The 24,492-nt window shown below is 44.4% G+C and overlaps 1 protein-coding gene across 1 annotated transcript; it reads left to right on the forward strand.

Moving 5' to 3' along the window:
* Positions 1-2,346: 2,346 nt before the first annotated feature.
* gnrh3 (gonadotropin-releasing hormone 3) lies at positions 2,347-3,172 on the forward strand. Its single transcript, XM_056291855.1, has 3 exons — positions 2,347-2,484; positions 2,718-2,798; positions 3,119-3,172. The coding sequence occupies exons 1-3, from the start codon at positions 2,347-2,349 to the stop codon at positions 3,170-3,172; spliced, it is 273 nt and encodes a 90-aa protein (XP_056147830.1).
* The last annotated feature ends 21,320 nt before the right edge of the window (positions 3,173-24,492 follow it).

Genomic DNA, 24,492 nt, shown 5'->3' on the forward strand with positions numbered 1-24,492 from the left:
AGAGAGAGAGAGAGAGAGAGAGGTAGAGGGGGGGTCTGTGTGTAGACTGATAGGTTTACTAAGAATGATTAATGCTCATGCTGAAAACATATCCTTAGTGGAATTTACAAATTACAATGTTTTTATTTTTATTTTCTTTTTTTGTTTAGCTCAAACAAAACCACACAATGTAAGTTTGGATACACAGCATTACTTACCCGACACTGCAAATTACCTCACTTCTAACTAGTATTCAATGAATAACTTAACAGCTGCTGCCTGTTGCAATTTTATTCCACTTCTCGTCCTTTATTTTTTTATTTTATTTTATTTTTGCCTGTGGCAATATCACACAGTTGACTGGTGTCTAACTCCATTAAATTTAATCAGCCCGCTTTGAAACAAGCAGAGCAACATATTAATATGCTTTCCTTTGAATATAATTCTACTGAATCATCTTGTTGTCTAGTATCACATCTTGAACAGCCCTCCACTTCTCTGTACACGTACATGTAGATGGAGACTTTACACATGCATGGCTGCATGAAGCGGTGCCATTACATTAGAAAGACAGTTCTCGGGGCGTCCGGTAGCTTAGTGGTCTGTTCTGTTGCCTACCAACACGGGGATCGGCGGTTCGAATCCCCGTGTTACCTCCGGCTTGGTCGGTCGTCCCTACAGACACAATTGGCCTTGTCTGCAGCTGGGAAGCCGGTTGTGGGTATGTGTCCTGGTCGCTGCACTAGCGCCTCCTCTGGTCGGTCGGTCGGTCGGGGTAGCGGGATCTTCCCACGTGCTAGTCCCTCTGGTGAAACTCCTCACAGTCAGGTGAAAAGAAGTGGCTGGTGACTCCACATGTATTGGAGGAGGCATGTGGAGGTCTGCAGCCCTCCCCGGATCGGCAGAGGGGGGTGGAGCAGCGACCGGGACAGCTCGGAAGAGTGGGGTAATTGGCCAAGTACAATTGGGGAGAAAAAGAGGGGGAAAACTAACAACTAAAATAAAAATGACAGTCATATGTCGCAAGTAACAAATTCAGTAGCTATAAACCAGGTTCTCAGTTCAAGAGGGAATAACTGTTCTAAAATATATTTTTTGTTAAAGTTTTGCTGTTGCCTATTATCAATTTTTATGTTTGCTATTGTACAATACACTGTCCAGCTGTAACATAGCATCAGACTGTTGAGGTCGAGTGTGTAACCAACGAGTGTGGAAGTGAAATACAGATTAGACAAAACCCCGTTCACTGATACAGTGTGTAGAGTCTTACTCAAAATATGAAATATCCATGTCCAGCCGTTGTCACGGTTGAACAACACCTTTTTTTGTTGAAGATTTGAACAAATAATTCCATCATATTTGCACAATAGATAGAATATATTTTCACAATATTATTATTATTATCATTATTATTTTGTAAGTTGTGGAATGTTCACTGTGGAGGTTCGAGGTTTGGGTGAAACCTTTCCTCCGGTGTTTGCATCGTCAGGATCATAAGTGTGTGAGATGGGTGTGTACCAGGAGCCCCCGTCATGTAGGCTACTGTAACACATGATAATTGTATTGTGGCCGTTAACCATCACTACGATTTACTGCAGAGATAACCTGACTCTCTAGTCCACGGGCCTTTTCTGAACACAGTTAAACGTGCTGCAATGAGTACTTAACGAGGTTCCCGCTGAAGCTATAAGACATAGTGATCATTATAGAGAGGTCCTGGAGCTCATTTGATAGTGTCACGCACAAACATCTTGTTTCGGTACTTTTTACCTCTTTTGAATATGTATGGAATTAAGACTTGTTTCCTAAATGCTGGTTGCAATAAACGATAGAGATGCAAAATGTCTTGTTGGATTTGTCCCCCCCCCCCGTGTCTGTTTAAACTGAAGAAAGAAAATGTCGTGTAGGAGGATTTCAAGGAACGAGGATCTTATGAGTTACGTGTAGTGTTTTAACCCACACGGTGACGTCAGCACATCTGAGCACTAAGCCAGCTCCATTAGTGGTGTTTTGTGTCCCATTAGTGGGTAAACATGTCACACCTGCAGAGAGGATTATAATCCTGACGACAGTCTGCCCTCTCTATAAAATCACCCCCTGGCTAATGTGCCACATGCTAACTAGGCAAATACAGAGGTGAGTCCTTTCAAAATTACGTTTTCTGCATGTTCATTAAGTTACAATTATTATTCTCTTATTGTTAACTGCAAATCTGCAGCATAGTTTACTGTACTTTAATGATGCCTCTTACCCCAGGGTCCACGAGTTGACCATTATGAGCATACGGCAAGCCAAGTCCATGGGGCTGATGGAGAGGGAACTATAGCGTTATATTCTATTATGAATCTGGCTTTGTCTCCAGCTCTGATGGAGTCGAGCAGCAGAGCGCTGGTGCAGGTGTTGTTGTTGGCGTTGGTGGCTCAGGTCAGCCTCTCGCAGCACTGGTCCTATGGCTGGCTACCAGGTGGAAAGAGAAGCATCGGAGAGCTGGAGGCCACCATTAGGGTAAGTGAGTTTCGCCGTGTACCAAAGTGTGTCACTCACTCGCCAGCGGATGTGTTGTTTTTTTTGCAGCAAACGTTAGCAGAAGTATCCCCAATGAAATGGGTTCCTGATGCTTTAGGCGGGTTGATTATGAATCACGATTATTGTTTTCCGTCCAGCTCGGTTGTAATGGGCTTTATGGCTGTCTCGGCCAATGCTTGGTCCAGTCTTCTATTTTATTGTGCTATTCTTAGATGATGGGGAATGGAGGTGTGGTGTCTCTTCCTGAAGAGGCGAGTGCCCATACCCTAGAGAGGCTTAGACCATACAATGTCGTAAGTGCTTATTATACATAATTTATTACCAACGTCTCCTTCAATTGTGCAATATTAATGTACATCTTTGCACCGTGCATGCATCAAAGTAGCACTGACAATATGCCATACCATTCACTCAGTGTTTTTTTTTAATATTGCACTGAATGAAGTATATGAATTATAATGCACCACATTTATTTCAATCTACACATACCTTTTGAATTTTGATAGATGATGTATTCGCTGAACCCTGTTTCCTATCATGTATCGATGCAGTTTTGCACTCCGGTAGTGGCAGATCACACTGTTAACCAAAAGTTTAATTTCCATCCCCTCAGATCAGTGATGAGTCCAGCCAGTTTAAAATGAAGAAGAGGTTGCCACAATCATAAGAAACTGCAGCCCAAGAGAGTTTAAAAAAAAAATCCTCACGGTACTTTACACCAACGCCCAACCCATTTATGGGTCATCCAAGACGCTCACGCCAAGGAAACCTCACATTTACTGCACCGTCAACTACATATATGTCCTGAATGACTCTTAAAATCGTTGCAAAATTGTAATAAAGTGTTTAAGACAACTTATCAAAGAACTTGTTGAATCTATTGCTGTTCGAAAAAGGGGCATTTCCACTTTTTTAAGATGCGGTTGATGGAATTCCTGTTATTTTCACTGTAGCCCTGCAGCTTGCAAATAGGGCAGATTTTCTATGTAATGCGGCTACGACCGACAAGCATGATAAACCTGCCATGCAAAAAATCTGAGCATGGTAACAGCTGCTGATTAGGCCAATTTATTAGAAATCAATGACTTAATTGAATTTATTCCAGTTGCAGTGATTGCGTTCAGCGTGTGCATGCTTGATGGAGAAAACCCACCAGGCGATACTTGTATCTGTGTCTGCGTCCCCTGTTGTCCGTACATGACAAAAACACCAGTTTCACAATTTCAGCCTTTTTTTTTTGCATTTTTTTTCTTTCAATGTCCAACAGTTTTCTATTGAATAACTGCAGAGGCCCAAATAGACAATGTGCAAAACTTTTTTTCCTTTTTCTGGCCATGCAGGAAATTGATGTTCATTATAAAAATTGGAATTTCATATCAGGAAAAGAAAGAATCGGCAGGGGGGCATATGTTTTAAAGAGAACTCATTTTCTGGCAAAGCCCCACAGACGGAGAACCATACTAATCGCCTGGTGCATAAGGGGCCAGGATTCATGAACTGTGCTGACACCGGGGAGGCCCTGCATTGTCAGAGCATGGTTGTAATGCACACCAATGAAGCCAGACCCGCTGGCACAGCTGGGAAAAGGTGAACATCATAAAAGCACATAGAATTAGAAAGAAATTAAACCACATTCCATTGCACTTCCAGAACAATGGTTCTCCATTTTTTCTTCTCCTTTTTTCTCTCCCCGATACTTCACATTATTGGTTTAATATTCATAGTTGTCATTTGCATAACGCAATCATTTGCTTTGATGAGGAAAGAGTTGAGAACATGTTGGGGAAAAAGTACAGCATTCTTCTCCACCTTGAGCCCCAAAGTGGACAAGGAAACGGAGGTCCCGTGAGTCCGTTTTGCAGCTCACCTTCCCACTTGCATCTTGCACCTTTTCACTAAATTGCCAAAACACCCGTTACAAAGGATGGATGACGTTGATTTCATTAGGTTCCTTAAAATATGATTTCAACTTCCTCCAATAACATTTTTTTTTGTGCTTTTTCATTGCAGATAATATAGCCGATCCCATAAATTCCCATTAAACAATCCCCAACCACTGGCTGTGAAACACAACTTTCTCTTTCCCAGCGTCCTCATCAAGGAGCTGCCTAATTGCACGTATATCAAGACAACAGAACCTGCTGGTATCTATGTTTCCAAATTTGATTTAACCTCACTTTCTCCTTCCCAGACCCCCTGGTGGATATTCACTTTGTTTACCTCAAATTAAACTTCATATTGTTTACAGCCTCTTGGTCCCTGAACATTTTAAAGCATTTTAGCGTTATTTCTTTATTTATTTTTTGTAATGATTGTAGAGTTGGGATTCATTTGAATGTTGCCCTCATCTGCATGAAAATTATATAATTAACTTTTGATTAACCAGCTCAGTTGAGTCGGTTCCCTTATGCACACTGGTGAATAGTACCCACCGCATTTTAATGACTCTTTTCCAATTGAGTGGCGACCTTTTCATCAAAGAGCTGCAACTGGGGCTAAACAACGGTAGAAAATAATCACGGTGGAGACAATGGTAGAGGCCGACAGGCTAGGATGTCATCCTTAAATATAACAACAAAGATGAAAGCGTAGTGGCTGTGGCGAAAAGCCAAGCGCTGGTGTTTTCGGTTGCCCTATTGTTCGCGCTTTGGAGGTCACGTCCATTGGCATATTGAGAGGGAAAGGACAGGAAGCGGAGAATGGCCCATTGTTGCGTGTCCTTGCTCTGAGGGAATGCCATTATGAAGGGCAATACATTTTTGATTCTTTGATTTTTTTTTTTGTGCCATTCGTTTGTTTCAAAAACAGAACATATTTGGATAATGGCTTCAGGAAAAACGTGGTCTCAGAGCACCTCCATCCAAGGCCACAGCCCTGCATTAACACACCTGCCAATCATGCACATCCTAGCAGATGTGCATCCTTGCCAAGCTAACCATCAAATAAGCACGCTATCATATGCATAATATAGTTTCCATTTTATCACAATTATACTCTGTGCACCGTGTGGGTTTCTGGCGGGTCATGGGAAACTTTTATTGAAGCGCAGTGTATAATGAAGTCATTTTCCAGGTGCTTGTTGTGGCTCTTATTATGAACAGAATGATAATTTCCCCTGGAGGATTCTGGCCTTGAATATCAATTGAAGTTTAGTGTGGGTCTTACTATGTTCCCGCAGGCTATAGTAGAAGGCAAAGTCATCTTCAGAGACAGTCTAAATGTCAGGGAGGTCTTCAAACACTTCTTTTTTTTTCCTCCAAGAGCCTTACTGAAGGGGGTCTTTGGATGTGCTATCTCTTGGAAAAGATGTTGCGGAGGTGAGGGGGGGAGACGAAAATAAGAGATACTAGGTTGAGAGTGTGATATTATCAAAAAGGTAAAAGTAAAACAACTGGTATATAATGTTCAGTCAGAGGAAAAATAAGTAAAAAAATGTAGCGAGAAAAGGAAAACACAATAAGCAAAAAAAAGGCCACTCTTCTCGTTGAGCCCAGTTGTGAGTCAAAACGTACCATCTATTTGCCAGGCTCCTGATCATCCGGTCCAGCGTGACTGGTGTCATTACCACCAGTCACCACATGATGACACTGTTGAGCTGTCTCATTTGAATCCGCCCTTCACCACAAGTCACTCAACAATTTCATCACTAAAACTCAAGATGCTGTATTTCTCCAAATCAAACAAAGACTTCAGTCCAATCCATCATCTGTAACTCGGCATAAATGGTTAATTCTGCAGCACGCCAGTCGGTAGACAACAGTAGTTTGTACAGCTTCGTATTTACAGAGGATTAGATTAGCTGTGCGCGGCCCAAAGTCACGCTCAGACTCAAAAACGCACAACACGAGATGAAACTACGGAAAATGTGAATCCCTAATTACCCTCAAAGTTTTAGGATGTACGCCGCCATTGATTTGAATTATGTATTTATTTGCCTTGTTAACCGGAGGTACAGCAAGACATACGGTAGGTAGCATGTACGGTAATGGATTGGCCTTCCTTCTCCTTGGCTGGCAGGGAACCTTCCTGTTGTGATCCGACTCCTCTCCTTTGATCAGAGAACAGTGTTAAAGCACTGGGAAAAGGAGGAGGTATGAAATATGAATGAATACAGCTGTGTTTTGATGGATATGTCTCAAAGTATCCCAGTAAGAGACTGCTAAAGGCCAGGAAATCTGTTTGTGTTGTGGAAATAGGCTCTTCCTCGTTTCTCTTTCCTTTCCTTTTTTTTTTCTTCCCTTTACCAGCCTCATCTTGGGTAGCTTTTCACTTCGTATTTTAGAGAGATCCTTTGTTAGAAAAGAGATCGACTCCTATCCATGCACTTGTAGCAAACCGTTCTTAGAGGGCTTCGGTTCATAATATATAGTATATATGTATATATATATATATATAGTATATATATATATATATACATACAAATTTATTTATCATTCATGATACCGTTTCCTTTGTTTGGTTCTGAAACCGCCTATTCAACCGCCAAGCTATGAGAAGAGGATATTTATTATTTTTCTAGGGTAGACCCAAAAGTTGTCACAGATGGGATGAGATCTTACATGGGGTGATGGAGGCTTTGTCACTAGTTATATGTGTGATTCCATCTCCTTCTCCGAAACCCCATCGGGGAGTTGTGGCTCATTTTGAAGTTGAAAGTGGATACTGCAGCGTCAGACTTAACGCTCCCATCTGAATTACAGAACTGTATGTGTTCACATAAACCTTACATTTTTAGATTTAGATGAACTCATCGCTCACTTCTTTACTAAACAAAGATGGTTTAAAGATAATACATTATAAACCCAGTCATAAGGATGGTTTTGAAAAATGAATGGAGTTAGGTCCCATGTGTCCTACATATAATGCGCTGCTATGTAACACTGTAATTAGAAGTCATTTTACAAGGGTCGTCAATCCGTTAGGACCATGTAACTAGACTCCAGCCTTCAGACCTGTGGCAGGACGGTGTCTCTGGACTGCTGGAGGTCAGAAACTTTTGCCCAGGCTTTATTAGCCTTGGTAACCGCTGGGTTCCCCGAATGCCACGGTCCACCTCTGTTGGGAGTAAGGGCTCAGATCCTGTCAGAGAGGAGGTCACACTAACCGACTGTAATCTTTGGGGTACTCCACCGCCCCTGACCTACATCTAAAGCTTGCTCCATCCCCTCTGCTTACGCCACCCCCCCATTCGTAATCCCCTCCCTGCTCAATCTGGACTCCCCATCCCACCTAAGTTATGCCACCCCTAGCTCAGCCTCCCCACGTGCTTCTTCTGCCCCTGTGATAGTATCCCCCCGCCATCCACCTCACTCACCCAACCCATCCCCGAGCCGAGCCTGTTTCAGCCTTGTCCGGCTGGCCGCAGCGAGGAGCACGCCTTATCCTGTGGTACCGGCAATTAGCAGCGTAAGGCAAGCTGTGGAGAAGACTGGATCCCAGTTCATGTCTCAACCCCACATCACCAGTCTCCAGCACGACTTCAAGTCAAACCATGCAATTAGCTACAATAAAAGAAAATGCGTTGTAGGGGAACAAAGAGAGGGTAAAACAGACTACTGGGGTGAGGGCGAGAAGGGTGCTAATAGTAGGGGGGTTATTTCAGTGCCCTGCTGCAGATAGGAAACCGAACCAGACTGATTATCAAACGTACGATGAATTACATTTTTCCTCTAATTATCCCCGCCTTTTATGTGTAAACCAGCTGAGTGATTTTTGCATACTAGACATCTCCGGTCAGTGGTCTTTGGGCATCACACTGGGGTTATATCTTTTATTTCCTCCAAGAAACGTGCCAGGGGTAACTCATGTGGCTAAGCCGTTGGAGAGAAGGGAGAGACATTCTGGCAGTTTTCTTAGTTGCCTTAATTAGGTACTTTCAGAAATATTTGGCAGTGGTACCACTGCAAAAAAAAGGGGGAGGTGTGCAGCTTGATGTTTGACTATCGCAGATGTGTGGACACGGAGTCCAAACATGTTAGAAACAAACCACAATACCCAAACCACAACTAACAGCGACTGCTAAAGCATTTCAGCCCAAGGTTGCAAGCGTAGATGCAGTCGAAGAGAAGCAGATTCGCCGCTCTGCTCGGAACACAAAGTCTAGCGCCTATTCGCTCCGCTGTGAGCGGAGACCATTCCTACAGTCTCGCATCCAGAGGTTTATAGAGGATATTTTGCTGGGTGTTGTGCAAAACGAACCGTGTCCCCAGAGCGGCGGCAACTTCACCTTGGCGTAGTAATGCTGTGATATTCTGTTTATTCTTCACTCACTTCATTTTACTCAGAGGAAATCCTCTGGAGATGGCTTATCTTGGAGCTGGAACAGGTGCACTCTAATTTACTCCTATTGCTTGGGGAGTCCAGGGGGCCCCTGCAGAGAAGAAAGTAGCGATGTAGCGCACTCCACTGTACAGCACAAACAGCCGGAGAAAGAGCATTTAATCGAAAGAGAGGAAAACTGCGAGCTTTTGAGTGCAGCCGTATCATTTGGATGCAGGACATTTCCTTTTTCTTTTCTTTTTTTTTCCCAAAAAGGGTTAGCCATTTCATTTAACTTTCATTTGCTCAAAATTGTTTACAACTGTCAGGCCACACTGGGCAAAGCAGGAGACATGGGGGACCTGTTGTGTCACCTCTGCATAACACACCGTTTTCTCACTGGTCATGCAAAAAATATGTCCACGGTGTATCAAAGGCTTTTGAAGCAGTGTGCTTATGTGCCACGTAGGTTAGAGTACACCTTAATTCTCCTGCTGTGGCCCATTTGTTTCGGTAATGCCCGTTTTAAAGCGAGAGGAAAAAAAGTTTGTTTAATCTCTCAGCCTCACTCCCCATACTTTGTGAAAGAGCAAAGCTTTCAACTTTAAATTTACTCTCCAATTCCATTTCTTTGGAGAACTATGGTTTTGAAGAGTGGCGCTGGTATGTTATTTGTTCGGTATGTTATAGGTCTGAATTCAGTCAGTATTTTTGTTTTGTGTTGTTCATCTCTTGGGAATTATGCAATCAAAGCAGATGCCTCAAGCAGTCTAGAAAGCGCCCCTTGTGAATAAGAGAAAATCTTGTACACAGCATTTTTTTTTGTTATGTGTGTGTGAGGAAGGGGGGCACGACAACAAAGCAAATATATGGCATTGTTCTCTGCACACCATACCTGTAATGCTGCACCTTTTTACAAAGGAGAATAAAACCATCACACTTGTATTCATATTCAGAAATTGTCACGCCACTTGACTCCATTCAAACGGCAGCTCTGCCGCACTGACAAAGTGCGTAAGTACGTGCAGCTCTCTGAATGATGCAACGGGGGTTCAATCGCCAATGTACCGAATTCTCATAATATAACATAAAGGTTGGTGATTGTGATGCTGATGGAATTCACCAAAGTATTAATAGACATTTCTAGAAAAGACAAACAACACAGACCCGAAGGCCCACGGTGGACATACATAGAGACCAAACTGCACTATGAGGACAATGAGAGAAATATAATACACACTTTTTAATGAGTACTTCTGCCCCGAGCATCTGTTTTTAATCACCTTTCCATGTGACATAATTTGCTGTGAGATTGTATATGCTTGAGGGACTTTCAGTTCTTGTCAACTCAAGAGCATTTGAACCAATCAATACCTGTCTATCCTGTGGCACACTCATAGTTGGCCATTAGGAAAGAGCTGCTTAAAGTAAGCTCAGCCAATACCATTAGCCCTAGCCTAAGGGCAGTTCCATGCCTTAGTCAGGGTAGGCACCTGCCCCCGTCACCCCCACCTCACCCCCTTAACCCCCCACCACCCCTCCCCCTACCATTAAGAACCTCCCTTGAGACATCATTTGGACACATCGGCCAAAGAGCACTTCTTCATTCCCTCTCTTTTCTTTCCCTGGCTCCAACAAAAATCAATACATCTCCCCTTTTTCTTATTTTCACAATTTTGCCTCAATATTATTCCCCTTTCTGCCAGAAACCAATGGACTATTCCTGTTTTTTTATCTACAATTTCCTCTGACTAATGCCCCCAGAACACATTTTTCAAAGAGCAAAGAGAATTTGAGAAATAATCAAATCATCCTCGCAGAGATTTGAAACAAACCAAAAAAAAAAATCTGATTTACTGAAACATTTCGAAGACAGTTTGTTTTTTGTTTAGTTTCTAACATGTGCTGTCGTCTTGACCCTACACTTATATTTTCCAGATGCATCTACTAGTGTCATTCAGTGTTATCTAGTGGGTATTTTGTTATGCACTCCCCAAAAACTGTACCGCTACTTAAACATCAGTTTCGATTATCAGTGAGGGAGCAGTCGACACTTAAATATCTCCTCAGCAATGGCTGAACTGTCTCCTTCTACTTCAGCCATGCCATCGCACTAGATTAAAGAACAGAATAAAGTCTGCTTAGCTGTTTCTTACGGCACCGGAAGGCAACCCAAACTTCATTCGACGTAAACTTTCAGTACATAAAGTGAAACGACACGACCTCCTTAATAACGTGGCTTCAGCCTGTCTCTTGTTGCAACGTCCGCCCTCTCTTTCAAATGGACACAGAGCGAGAGGGGCACCGCCTGCCCTAAATCTCCGCCAGAGCTGTTTACGATAATAACTCTGAAGAGTGATAGCTGGTTCCGCAGCACTGGCGATTTCTGCGGCCGCCTATATCGATCGGGGGTCCTAATGAGCAGCAGCAGAGCTGTGGCTAATGGTGTAGTGTCTGGTGTCCGTGGTAAACGCCCATGTTGAGATTATCATTCCCAGGGGGGACTGAGAAAGGTTTGGCCAGCCCAAGCCCTCGGGGTGCTAGCGACACACTTCAGGGGTCAAGGTAAAGTATCAAATAAACAGTCAAGTCCCCTCCCCCCCTCGCAGGACTACTTTACCTGTTCCATGTATCTATCCGCACGTAGCGGGTGATCATAAAAGCCCTACGAAATTCATACAAAACAAAGTCAGAAGACTGGACACGGTCTTGACTTCTGTCATCTATTTCTTCTTTCTCTTTTTTTCATATTTGAGCTGGAACGACTCGCGGCCTGGTTGCAACCCTCCGTTACCTCTTCACTTCTTTGTGTAATTTCGCAACAGTAATTGTAAAAAGCTATTGCAAGGGCATTCTGAGGGACTTCACCAAACTGTCTGGCTGGTATTAAGAGACCTCAAATGAGACCTGGCCTGACAGACTGGTAATGGCTTATTTGACTTCAGAGATCACCCTGGCACAAACACGCCGGTCCCCGCCAACACACCCATGGCAGCCATTGTCCTCTGATACGCATGGCCATTCTGTTGGTCTTGAGCGATGTCCAACAAGTTCAGCAGATTCGGAGAATAAGTGCACACCAGATAGTGTGTGGTACCTTCTGAGGAGGAGCCGAAACATTTTCATTCCGTTTAAGGAGGGAGTTAATCTCCCCATGAAAATGGCTCTGTAAAGAAAGCCGTTGTCAAATACAATAGAAAGATTTTTTTTTGTTGATTTTTTTTAGATTTTTAGATCAGAGTGTTTGGATCTAAAACATGCTGTTATATGCAGGTTAAAGATTTTGTGTTTTCTTAAACATTACAATCCTCATTGATAAGAACTGGTTAATTATTATCATTATTATTTCTTTCATGTTTCCTGTTTTACATCCTGTAGAGCTGGGTCCAAACTATAGACCTGAGGCACTATAGGGCAGATGTCACTTGATTGACAGCACTCGTAATACGTGGGCTGTTCTGAGTAGGGTGATCTTCCGGACTGTACAGATGTTGATGTTGCCTGGGATATGGTTGGTGAACTTTTCCATTCCCTTCTTCATGAGTCCTAGAGCTCCAATAAGAACTGGTGTTGTTTCGGTCTTCATTCCCCACATCCTGTTGATTTCACTCTCCAGGTCTTCGTACTTGGTCAGCTTCTCTGTGATTTTCAGTTATTATTATTATTATTATTGCTGCACCCTCACCTCTATTCTTTCTTAGCATGTCCCTCAAATTCTGTCCTTGGTATTATTGCCCATATGGTTTCATTCGACATTGGATTTCACAGAAATACCACTGACAGAGATGCATGTAAGACTTGCTCTATCACCCTTAACGTGCTCAAACAAAACAATCTTTTGAGGAAAATTTCAAGTGTTTTCTAAAGTGTCAGCTTGCTTTTCTGGCTCGTTGGTTCTCTAAAAACACAACTCAGACAAGCTAACTTGAGCTCTGTTGGAGTGGTGCAGATGCATGTCAGTGTTAGGCATCCAATCAGGATTTTATGCAAATGATATGTAACGTTAGCTACTCCGTATTGCATTCTGAAGTCATATTATAGTTACATATCATAGTCTAATGTTAGTTAATTGAAAATGTGCAGATAATACGAGGCCTACTTCCAACTGCAAAGTTAAAGGTACAATCCGCGATGGCATGTGCCGCCATAACCACGACAACACGGGCAGCCTACTGACAAGAATCATGACATATCTCATCAATGGGTCAACAAGTGTGAATTTGTTTGAGAAATTGGGACAACTTAAAACCTCAAAAGGAATTGAAAGCAATTCAGCATTTGATAATTTTGCAAGTAATGAAGAGAACAGCGTGTACGGAGTCTGACCAAAACAACAGCAGAAGTGGAGCAGACAGCAGCTGTGTACATCAGTTGCGGATTGCAGCTTTAAGATAATGATCCCGTATCATTCTGTTAAAAAACAAAGTCATACAACAGTTGTGCTTTGCACCTTTGACACTGTGTCCTTATTTAAACCGATACACAAAGACTACCAAAAATAGTCACTTTATTCCTTTCCACCACCTTTTCTTTTCAACAGGCAATTTCTCTTGTGGGCTATCATTTTGATGGTATGCGGCCCAGGGTGCTTTCAGAGCATTAGCAAGGCACATTCTAATGAAGTCAACCCAACACGGAGCACCTCTCGGAGTCATGCCCTGTTTGGAGTCACACTACCATGTCCTGGCAAATGCTGAGCATGTAAAACAGATCTGTCAATTATTCAACATGAACAGGAGGATGTATGGAGTGACACGGGGGGTGGACAGGGGCCAACTAAGCCTCGGGCAGATAGGGAGTACCACTTTGATGTGAGTGTGTGGGCCTGCAGAGTTGAGCTAGGTGCATTGAGTAATCGGCAAGGACGCCCCCACCCCACATCCCCGACCCACCACTCCTTTATTTTTCCTTCCCCTCCCTCCCAGGGCTCAATCTCCCTGCACCCTTTATGTCCTGCTCCTACTCCCTCTCTGCCAGACTCCCTCTCTGTCTACATGACACAGTCTCTTAGGTCTTTCACGCACACACACACACACACACACACACACACACACACACACACACACACACACACACACACACACACACACACACACGGCAATTTACGCATTTGTGTACATGTGCCCGTTGCATAGGCACACACACACTTCCCCTGCCACAATGTTAGGGTTCACTTGTCCCCGAAGGCAAATAAGTTTAGGCAGCATTTGTTGTGGATAATAAAGATTTGAATTGCTGATTTTGGAGAAATACTGTTGTTGCAGTGTCACAGGAATGACATTACTCATTTATACAATGAACACTTAAAGTTCCTCTCTCTAGAGTCTCCTCTCGTAGTCATACAATAGCAAACTTAATTACATTAAGTTCTGAGAAGGGGGATGTTAATGGCTGACATTTTGCTACACTATGAGTGCTCCTTCCAATAACAATGGAAACCCAAATAAGACCTAATTAATATGCATAGCGGAGCCAATGAACTTAATTGTCAAGTTGCTTTTATCAACCTGTCAGAGGATTGACAATTAAAACAGCCTCTGTTAAAACTTTAATGAGAAGCAAGTAGGAGAGAGGGATGACGAGGGAACAAAAAGACGCGAGCTTCATCTGTCATGAAAGACGCTACAAGACAACTACCCATTATTATTTCCTATCAGGATAAAACTATGCAAATCATATTATGCATTTTTAAATAATGAGTCAATGAGTAATATTTAATTTATTACCTATACTTTTAGAATGAATATTTAACGCTGTTTTTAAGTTGATGAATTCATTAGATCGTTCAGTGTTGAGTACCAGCAAGTTCTTTATTTATTTATTTCTTAATTTTTATTTTTTATTTTTTAGGATGCCCTCAAGTTTCTGCCTCGAAATCCAGCTCAAGCTCACGACTGTACACTGCTTCAACAAGTTAAGTTTCCTTTTTTTTTTTTTTTTCAAGAGGCTCCTTGCTGTGGCCCTCATCATTTCAGGTGGAGTCGGAACATAGGTCTCCACCTGGACTTGATGTATGAAGAAGGCAGGCTTTCAGCGTGAGTTTTTCTCCTAACATTGACACCAGCATGTCTATGTTCCAGAGGGGAGTTGAAACTGCTGACTCACTCCCAGTGCGCTGGTTGTTGTTCTCCCTTACAGATGTGACCGTTAATAGGCCTGCATCCATAATCATTAGTGTGTCTCAGTGCACAGGTACCCGATGGGCCCCGTGCGTCTGCCATTTGGTCTCGGTTCACTGTGCTTGCCTGCAGATGTGAGCGAGACACACACCTGCTCTGGGGCTCTCAAACAGACCGGCGCCATCCGTCACAGCTCACGCTACACTCGCTCTGTCGGAACAAGGCCTTGGTTCCGGTCCAACGGCCCTCAGACTGTAGGTCAGCGGCCGTCTCTCGTGATGAACTCACCCTACCATGAATCATATCCTCCCGTCCCTTTGTGCCCACTCCACTCCATCCAACCCCAACCCCCATCGCCCCTGTTCATGGTTTTCTCTCTCCTCAAACAAGCACTCAAGCTCACTGAGGTAACTCAGGTGAGCCAGGTAAAGACAGCATCTTAAAGCGAGAACACACACACAGATGATGGCGTTTTCCCACTTCATACACTCCCTCTGCCTACAAGCTGAAACACACACACACACACACACACACACACACACACACACACACACACACACACACACACACACACAAACAAATTTGAGCGGGTCTTTCACGGGCATCAGGCCACGCTTCACACTACATTTGTTGATGTGTGCATGCATGTGCACGTCTCATGCCAGCCCGCCTCCCATCAAGTCCTAATGAGGCCAGCTGGCTTGGTGCTCTGACCAATTCAAACTGCAGAGACAGCACAGCCCTGGCTCTTCTTGCCTTATACAACAACCCCCCCACCACCCCCCACCCACACACACACACACACACACACACACACACAGACACACACACTACACTCCACCCCCAACCCGCACCTCCGCTATCACCACCCCTCTACTCTCCCTCTCCTTCGGATATCTTGGAGAACCACGGACGGCTGAACACACACGGCAGATTTGGAAATGGCCAGTGTGTTTGTTAAAATGTACTGTGTCTCCCAGCTCCCTTGGCCCAGGCCTGAATTAGAAAGTCCATTGCTGTAGCCTCAGAGTGTCCTCCCTGGTTGCTTGCTACTACTATGTTTTCTGCATCTACAACAGCGATGTTGAGGTCTGCTGTAGAACAGCGGAGAGGAGGAGATATACCCCGAGGCATAGTCAAGGGAATACTCTTCCTGACTATGGAAACAGAAAAACACAGCCAATGTTACATATACCTACTGTAACTACAATAAAAATACACATAAAACAGAAACCAGACAAGGTGTCATGGTGCACATTATTTGGAATAAAGAGAGAAAAAAAACAGGTGTATATCTGAACCAACAGTGATATACAGTGAACTTTAAATCTTTTTTTTAAGTTTTATTATCAAAAATATTTTTCTTACTTATTATGCTGCAGCAGGGTTCATTTGACTGATGACTAATTTGAGTTTATTCATTGTTGATGAGGGGCAGTACTTTTGTAGGGACTCACGTTGTCAGGACTGTTACTTGGCATGGCGTTGGGTCCACACGGATCGGTAATTCCTGCTCCCCGCTGCTGTCTCCTTGACAACTAACAATTACTTCCTCTTAGTCACACGAGAAAACACACTCAAAATTTCCGTGCGTGGACACTTGCATCAACACATGCAGGCACTACAAGGACACTACCTAGAGTTGCACACATGCATGCATATATTTCCAAATTCATACATACAGTGCATACACGCATCCTTTTATTCAGAATTGCGCTCATCCGCAAGTACAAATCCACCTAAAGGAAGAAAAAAAAAGTATGATTTTCAACATCTCTTAATTTATGTTGTTGGGGTAACAATCCATTTGTAGCCATAATACCGAGTATTCTGTTTGTCACTGAAACGGCGCCAAAATTGTGTGGAAAAGTCACTGGCGGACAATCTGTTATTGTGAAAACTACAAGCCTTACTTCCTGTTTTGCTGCTACCTTTGGTGGACATCATCAAAATAGGCTACATTGCATAAGAAAATGCAAATAACAACACTACACACAACTTTTGTAGTGAACGCTACCAGATGTCATATAAAGATGACGCTTTGTACAAGTTGTCTACCCATAACACCCCTGGCGGACACTTTCCTCAACAATTTCAGTGGCATTTCAGGGACACACATGAAGACTGCTCAGTATTATGGCTGCTAATGGAGTGTTATCCTTACAACATATATTGGGAGATAATACGGAAAATCATGATTGTTTTCCTTTAATGAATCTGTGTGTATGCAAAAATCCACCACACACAAACACAACACACAACACACAACACACACACACACAACACACATATGTCTAAACATGATTTTAGACATGCACACATGCAAATTGCACACAAACTACTCAACACTCGGTTTGGCATCCGGTTCCCTTTCATCCAATCAGTGGCCAGATCTCATTCAATCTAGTGTGGAGACCGCAGACTGCGTGTGAGTTATCTTGCCCAGGAAGAGAGAGCGGACCAGGGGGAACACCTTAACAGGTTGCCCTGGGGGGCTTACTGGGTTTGAGCGGCCAGGGGGAGAGAGTGTCTCTGGGAAGGTGCACCACCACTATCCTCTCTGTCCACTGATTATGAAGCAGGTCCCAGACGGGTGCCTTTAGGAACCCCCGAGGCTACTCACAGCCTCCCTCTCCTCTGCTACAGGATCTGTAGCTGGGGGATTCGACTGAAGTGTGAAGAGGGGTCTATCTGGGAGTCGCGTGGAGAATTCTAAATAGGTACACACTGTTTTCTATTTGTTGTCTTTCTGTTAAGTTTCCCGCTGGTTTCAGATTTGGCAGAAAGAAATTGGAAATGTTTTCTGCAGCAGTGTTTAGTAGGGCCACGTGGGATTCATTTCAGACCCTATAGATTTGACGTTTGCTTCCCCCAGATATAGTGTCACAGGTTTTAGTTGTTGAAATGGTCGAACCAACACTCCAGACCCGAAGTACGTCCCGCTTTGTATTTACTGCAAGCTTTGAGAGGAAAGGGTCTGCACCGCTGACCTCTGCTGTAGCCCTGTCTGAGGCGATCTGTCTTTGTAATGTGGTGCGTACGTGTGTAATCTCTGCAAATTCCAAAAAGACACAAGAAAGACGGACAGAAAGAGAGAAAGAAAGAAAAGAAAAAGAAGGAAGGAAAGAAAGAAGGTGAAAAAAATCATAACTAATGAGCCCATTTAACGCCCAGCACCTGACTTTGGCCCGTGATCTCCGGGAGACATTAGAGGCAATTTGCCATCGACTTCAGGGCTCATGTCCCAAATGTTATCAATGAGCTTGTCAGGTAGAGACCTAACCTCCCTTTGTTTCCTCCACCTCCCGCTCTCTGTTCCAGTCCCCCAGCCTGCTCCCCGGGCCCCCGAAGAGGAACCAGCGGCATGATGTCACACACCTGTTTGGCTGGAGGCTGCGGCCCGGCGATGCTCGCAGCCATGGGTGTCGCGTTGGCACCCCTCGCTCCCCCCTTGTCGCTGCCTGCTACGCCCCGTGGATGTGTCAAAATGGCAGATGATGGTTGGGGTGTGTGCAGCTGCTTGGGAAGAGGAGTGCCAAGGGCGCTCATTTCCTGCGGTGAGTATTAATTTGCTCTACCCGCATCTTCTGGAGAACCCTGCCCCCCCCCCCAACACACACACTAACAAATTCACTAATGCACTCACATGCAAACATACACACACCCATGCGAGAAGAAGAAGAAAAAAAGAAGAGAGACTTTATTCGTCTTACAGCTACACACTAGAACACACAAACACACACACACACACACACACACACACGTATGCAGGGAATGGCGGCTGAAGAAGTGTTCCCTCTATGTTTTCACATCCTGCTGTCCTTCCTCCAGGGGCAGTCAAGAGCGGTGAGCGTGCACACACGTGGAAAACACTTCCACACTTCCACACACACACACACACGCACACACACACACAAAGATGCACACAAACACATGCACATACACACACATGCACACACAAAATAAAAACACGCCCACACACACATACACACACCCACACAAACATATGAACACACATGCACACACAAAACAAAAACACGCATACCCACACACACACACACACACACAAACATATGCACACGAACACACATGTACATACACACATGCACACAAAAATAAAAATACACACACCAAACATGCACCCAAACACACATGCACATACACACATGCACACAAAAAATAAAAACGCACACACTCACAGAAGCATATGCACCCAAACACATACACATACACATATGCACACACAAAAAACACACACACAAGCACACACACACACACACACACACCTGCAACTCCCCAGGGGGCCGGGGGTCCCCGATGACCTGGTAGAGGTGAGTGTAAGAAAGGAAGAAAGGAAGAAAGGGAAAGCAGTGGAGCCAAAGTTTTGGGTTTGAATTCTACTTTTGTCTATAAGTTGAATACAACTCGCTGAAAATGTGTACCCGTGTTCTCAGCGGTGCAAGGAAACATCACTTTTCCGAGGTGTTCAGGTGGGCAAACACAGACAAGCAGCAAACCCAGCTGATGGAATAGGCGGCTCGCATCCGTGTTGTAGGCAAGGGGTCTGCAGTGTGTCTCTTGACATATGCTGCGCAGTTGTCACTGGTAACTTAAATCCCCATTGATCAGACAGCGAGAGTGAATTTGTGTTGGTGTTTTTTTTTTCCCAGCTCCCACTTTGCGAACAAACCCATTTTCACACGGGGCACACGCATATACCTGACAGTTACACCCAAACAAGCCTCGCTGTTTACTCGAGAACAAACACATAGACGCCAACCAGCAAATCTATTCTCAATACACACATCACCCCAGACGTAAAGAGATTCAATTTTCGCCTACCGGGAGTGTCTACGTTTTTTTTTGGTTTTTTTGGGTTTTTTTTTTACGCAACATTTTTTTCCTTTCTCTCCTGTGTCAAGACAGCTGCCTTTGATGCTAGCATCTGATATACAGGGCTAAAAAACTATAGTTTGCTGTGAGCTGACAGATAAAACAGTGCAAGACGCCATTACCCTGCAAAGCGGAATAATGAGGAGACCTGAACACACAGAAGACAGGAGCCCAGTTGAATTACCGTGGTCTCTCATCCAAGGTGGGAGCTTTTTGACAGCTTTCCAGGCAGCACAACACATTACCATACTGACGCTGCTCTGTAGTGCCAAAGAAAAGCTTTGATGAAAACATAACTGGGAAACTGGGAAATCTGTGTGTGCGTGCGTGTGCGCTCGCTTGCAGTGCACGTGTGTTTCTGCATTTGTGTTCGCCTGTGCACATGCGTACATGCCCCTGTGCTTGTACACGTGTGTGTGTGTGTGTGTGTGTACATGCACACACACACGAGCACGTGCGTGCTCGAGTATGACAACAAAGGCAGGACAACAATGAAGACCCAAGCAGTGTCAAGCTGCAACTTTATGTTGTGTAATTACTAAGTGGATGCACAATTCTTGAGTGTGCTGCTATTGACTGTGATACAAAAGATGATCCCCCTCCGCCATCCATTTATGTTTATGTTGATTATTCCATTGAATTATCGCAGGATCAGACACAATTGACAACACGTCTGAGAAGAAAAGACGAAAAAAAGAAACTTGTCAAAAGGAGAGGGATGTGGCACATTTTAATACTGCTCCATTAATGTGGTTAGCTAGTTATTTATCCATATTCTAACAGAGTAGGCTTGATGTTAGATCTTTGGCAAGGACACCCTGTACTGAGTTTTGGCACGGTACTGTGCCGCAGTATGCTGCTGACTCTGGGTCTTAACGACAGGCTAAACGAAGCGGGCGTTACGGCCCCCTGGATAGGTCATTACTCGTCCGTGGCCAAGAGCTAAACTGGAGCAGGGCTTTTTAAAGAGGGGAGCAGGTGTGTTTCACCATAGGGGCTGGAGCCGGCCCAAGACCAAACAGCCTTAACGGTCTTTATCTCCTTCATAATGAGGCCACGCTCTCCACACACCCGAACTCTGCCCACATGGGCTAATGCTGGAGGTATGGAGACCCAGCCCTCCCCCCAGTTAAATGGTGACACTTTCAAAATGACCCATGCCCCGAGCAACGGAGGAACAGCAGCATGCCATGAATATCTATAGACACAAATCGGTACAGCGCTACGCCGTTCGCCGCGTGTTTCTTTAAGATTTCTCTCGGCTAATTGGGTAATTTTTCCAAAAGTGGGCTTCTTAAACTGCACAAACTTACCTTCGTCTGCACACAAGCAACACGTTAACTTCTCACTGAAGTTAAAATGCTTAGATAACTGTGCACCCGTTAAGGGCTCCTCAGTGCACCCTGCCTCTGTGTTGTGTGTGTGTGTGTGTCCTGTAAAGTGTTGATGCTGGGCGGGGTGGGGGTGGGGGTGAGGAGGGGTATGTGTGACTGGCTGTGTACGTGAGTGAGTCTGAGTGGTATTGTCCCTCTCTTCTTTCACCTGTCTGAGTAGGTTCTCTGGTATGGTCCCTGCGCTCCCCGCAGTCTTCTCAGCCCTGTCAGCCGAGTTGAACTTGATCAACATCAAACAGCATAGCATTCAAAAGTATTAGTGTTCGCTGTTGATGGGCCCTCTTGCTATCACAAATCAGTCCCCAAGCTCCTTCATTATTTATCTCTAATTCATCAGCGCTGTCTCCTTGCGCTTAAGCAGTAACCCACACACATGCTCGCATGCACGCGCACAATTATACACACACACACATGCAGAGAATCTCATACAGCACACACAGTACATACAGTACAGGTCCTCTGATTTACCCCACACAAGGCTCGTGTTTTCACAATATCCCAAGTCATTTTCGTTTAGCCACAATGAAAGGAGTTAGAACAACAGAAAAAAGGCTTTGCGTTTGCCCTCTGCCCCGGTCAGCACGTAGGAAAATATTTTAGATGAGTGATTAGGCTTATTCTTGGACTTTCAAAATGCTCATTATTGCACGGACCTGACAGGCCTTATGTTTTCTTCCTAGCATCCTGGGATGTGAGTCTGAAGGTAGCCCCATGGTGCCATGACCTCTGACCTCGTGTGGGCGATCCCACCAGATGTGGAGTGTGTGCTGGGACAGTGGCGAGGGGCAGCTCGGTCTCACGCGGGGAGGCCCTGTCTCCCCAAACTGCCACAGAGAGCATGGCCAGAGGGGTTCTGTCAGCACCGTTATCAATCATACTCTCTCTCTCTCCCTCTCTTGCCCCATCTCTCTCTTTCCTTCTTTCTCTTTCTCACTTTCTTTCTTTTCTTTTGCTCCTGCTCCCTTTTTTCTCCCTCTCCTTTTCGCTGTCTCTCTGTCTCCTGCTCACCTTTTATTCTCTTTGGCTTTTGTTGTGCTGCCATTCTCAAATATCCTTTCTTTCTTTTTTTCTTTCTTTCAGGGCCCATCTCTCTCTCTCTCTCTCTCTCTCTCTCTCTCTCTCTCTCTCTCTCTCTCTCTCTCTCTCTCTCTCTCTCTCTCTCTCTCTCTCTCTCTCTCTCTCTCTCTCTCTCACTCACACACACATGCCTTCAGCTTTTTTCTTTTTCCTCGTCCCCTGTCTCTCTCTCACACAGTCACACATGGGCACACTTTCTTCCTCAGGCCTTTCTTTTCTTTTCTTTCTTTCATTCTGAATTTCAGGGCCCATCTCTCTCCCTCTCTCCCTCTCTCTCTCTTGCTCTCACGTATATGCCTTCAGCTTTTTTCTTTTCCCTCATCCTCTCTCTCTCTTTCTCAAACACACACACACACACACACACACACACACACACACACACACACACACACACACACACACACACAGAGTCACACATGGGCACACTTTCTTCCTCGAGCCTTTTCTTCCCTTTCTTTCTTTCATTCTCTTAACTTGTTTCACTCTACCTTTCTCCAGTCTTACCTCTTACATTTAAGAGCCAGAATATATATATTTTTTTTTTCTTTACATATCCTGTAGATTGACAAAGCAGATGCGGTGGAAGGACTCAAAGCGATAGTCAAAACTCAAACAGAATACATACACCGTGATTTACCATGCCCAGGGAATCTCATCGGAGAGACAGGCAAACGGAGCGCTGGACGAAAAGGACAAATAAAACTGACAAAACTCTCCATCAGGGAGATAAAAAAAAAACGCACAGAGGACACACAGAGGAAACATTTTTACAAAGATCAAGTTTGAAAGTAAGTTTTTATTAACAGCGGTGTGCTGTAACGGGAGACGGAGGCGGCGGTGGGAGGTCACGGGTTTGAGGAATGGGTGCCAGTTGTCCCCGCCATCCGGTGTGAGGTGTGTTCTCTGACACATGGCACTTTGAAGGCCGTGGCCCCTCCTATCGCTGCCATCCCTTACATCTGCAATCAGGGCAAATGGGTTACAGCAAGCACAACAGACAACAACTAAATAAACAACATACCTGGGGTGGATCCCCTCCAATTCCGGTCTGCCAGTCTGGCTTTGGTGCATTTTTAAAACATCACTAGGTAATTGAACCCGAACGTTCACACTGACACATTTGCATGGGGCGAGTCGGGGGTGTGTGTAAGCAATGGAGCAGCTGGTACGCACCAGTACGACTCCGGCTCAACCAGTCCTTCTGACTTCATATGTAGCACTTAATTGGTTCCCAAGGCAAGAATGAAATATTTAGCTCGCACGTCCTTTAAAATGCGATTGATTTTGATCTGACAGCTGTGCCTGTCCCGCGTGAGGGAGTGAGCGAGAGAAAGAGGGTGAGGGCTGTCTGGGCTTGTTGCCTGAGAACAGCGACAACACCCACTCAGCCGCACACAAACAACATTATATGGCCTACGAATGTAAAGGATCACTCATGGATGCCATATGCTTTCAACTAAAGCCCCCTTTTAAGCCCCCTTTTAACCTTAAAGATACAACCGGCCTTGAGCTCTGGACGGTCATGAGTGCACTGCCAGCCGATAAACACGGGTTCGAAGAATAAACGTGCAAAAGTGTGAGAGGATTAAACACTCGCGTTCGTCTCAAACCACAAGTTGTGAATTAATGCAGTAGCTTTTTGGGGGGGGGGGGGATTGTGGTTAATATGCAGTATGAAACTACATGCAAATGAGATATTATGAAAATTTAAATGGACTTGGCGAACTTTGGCGCACTTGACCATAGTTGGCACCAGCCTAGCTCATGCGCACTTACCTAGCGTATATTGTATTCATAAATAATGTGCTGTCGAAAGCGAGCCTGACATCTAATCAAATTGAATTAATGTGATTAATTGTATGACAGACGTGAGCAATCCGAGGCAATTGTGTGGTCATGCCGTAACATGATAGAAAGGCGTCAAATGGAAACCTATGTGGAATCTGTGGCCGGGAACCTCCCCCTGTCAAACTTGACTAAGCTGCAAATTACATACAAACGGATATATCCTTTATATAACAGCCGTGATTTTCTCCACTTTATCCTACCTGTCAAGCTCAGAACATCACAGGCTAATTCTTTATTAAGTGAAAGGGCATCGGGGACCAGATGATCCAATTTAAGTACATTGGGCAGAATAGAAGACTAATTAAAACCCATATTTTTACATTATTAATTTTGGAACTTCACTTTTAATGAATGTGAAATGACAAGCCTTCCATTTATACACACATACTCTTTGGGCC

Source organism: Lampris incognitus, chromosome 13 (genome assembly GCF_029633865.1).
Source record: "Lampris incognitus isolate fLamInc1 chromosome 13, fLamInc1.hap2, whole genome shotgun sequence".
Taxonomy (NCBI): Eukaryota; Metazoa; Chordata; class Actinopteri; order Lampriformes; family Lampridae; genus Lampris; species Lampris incognitus.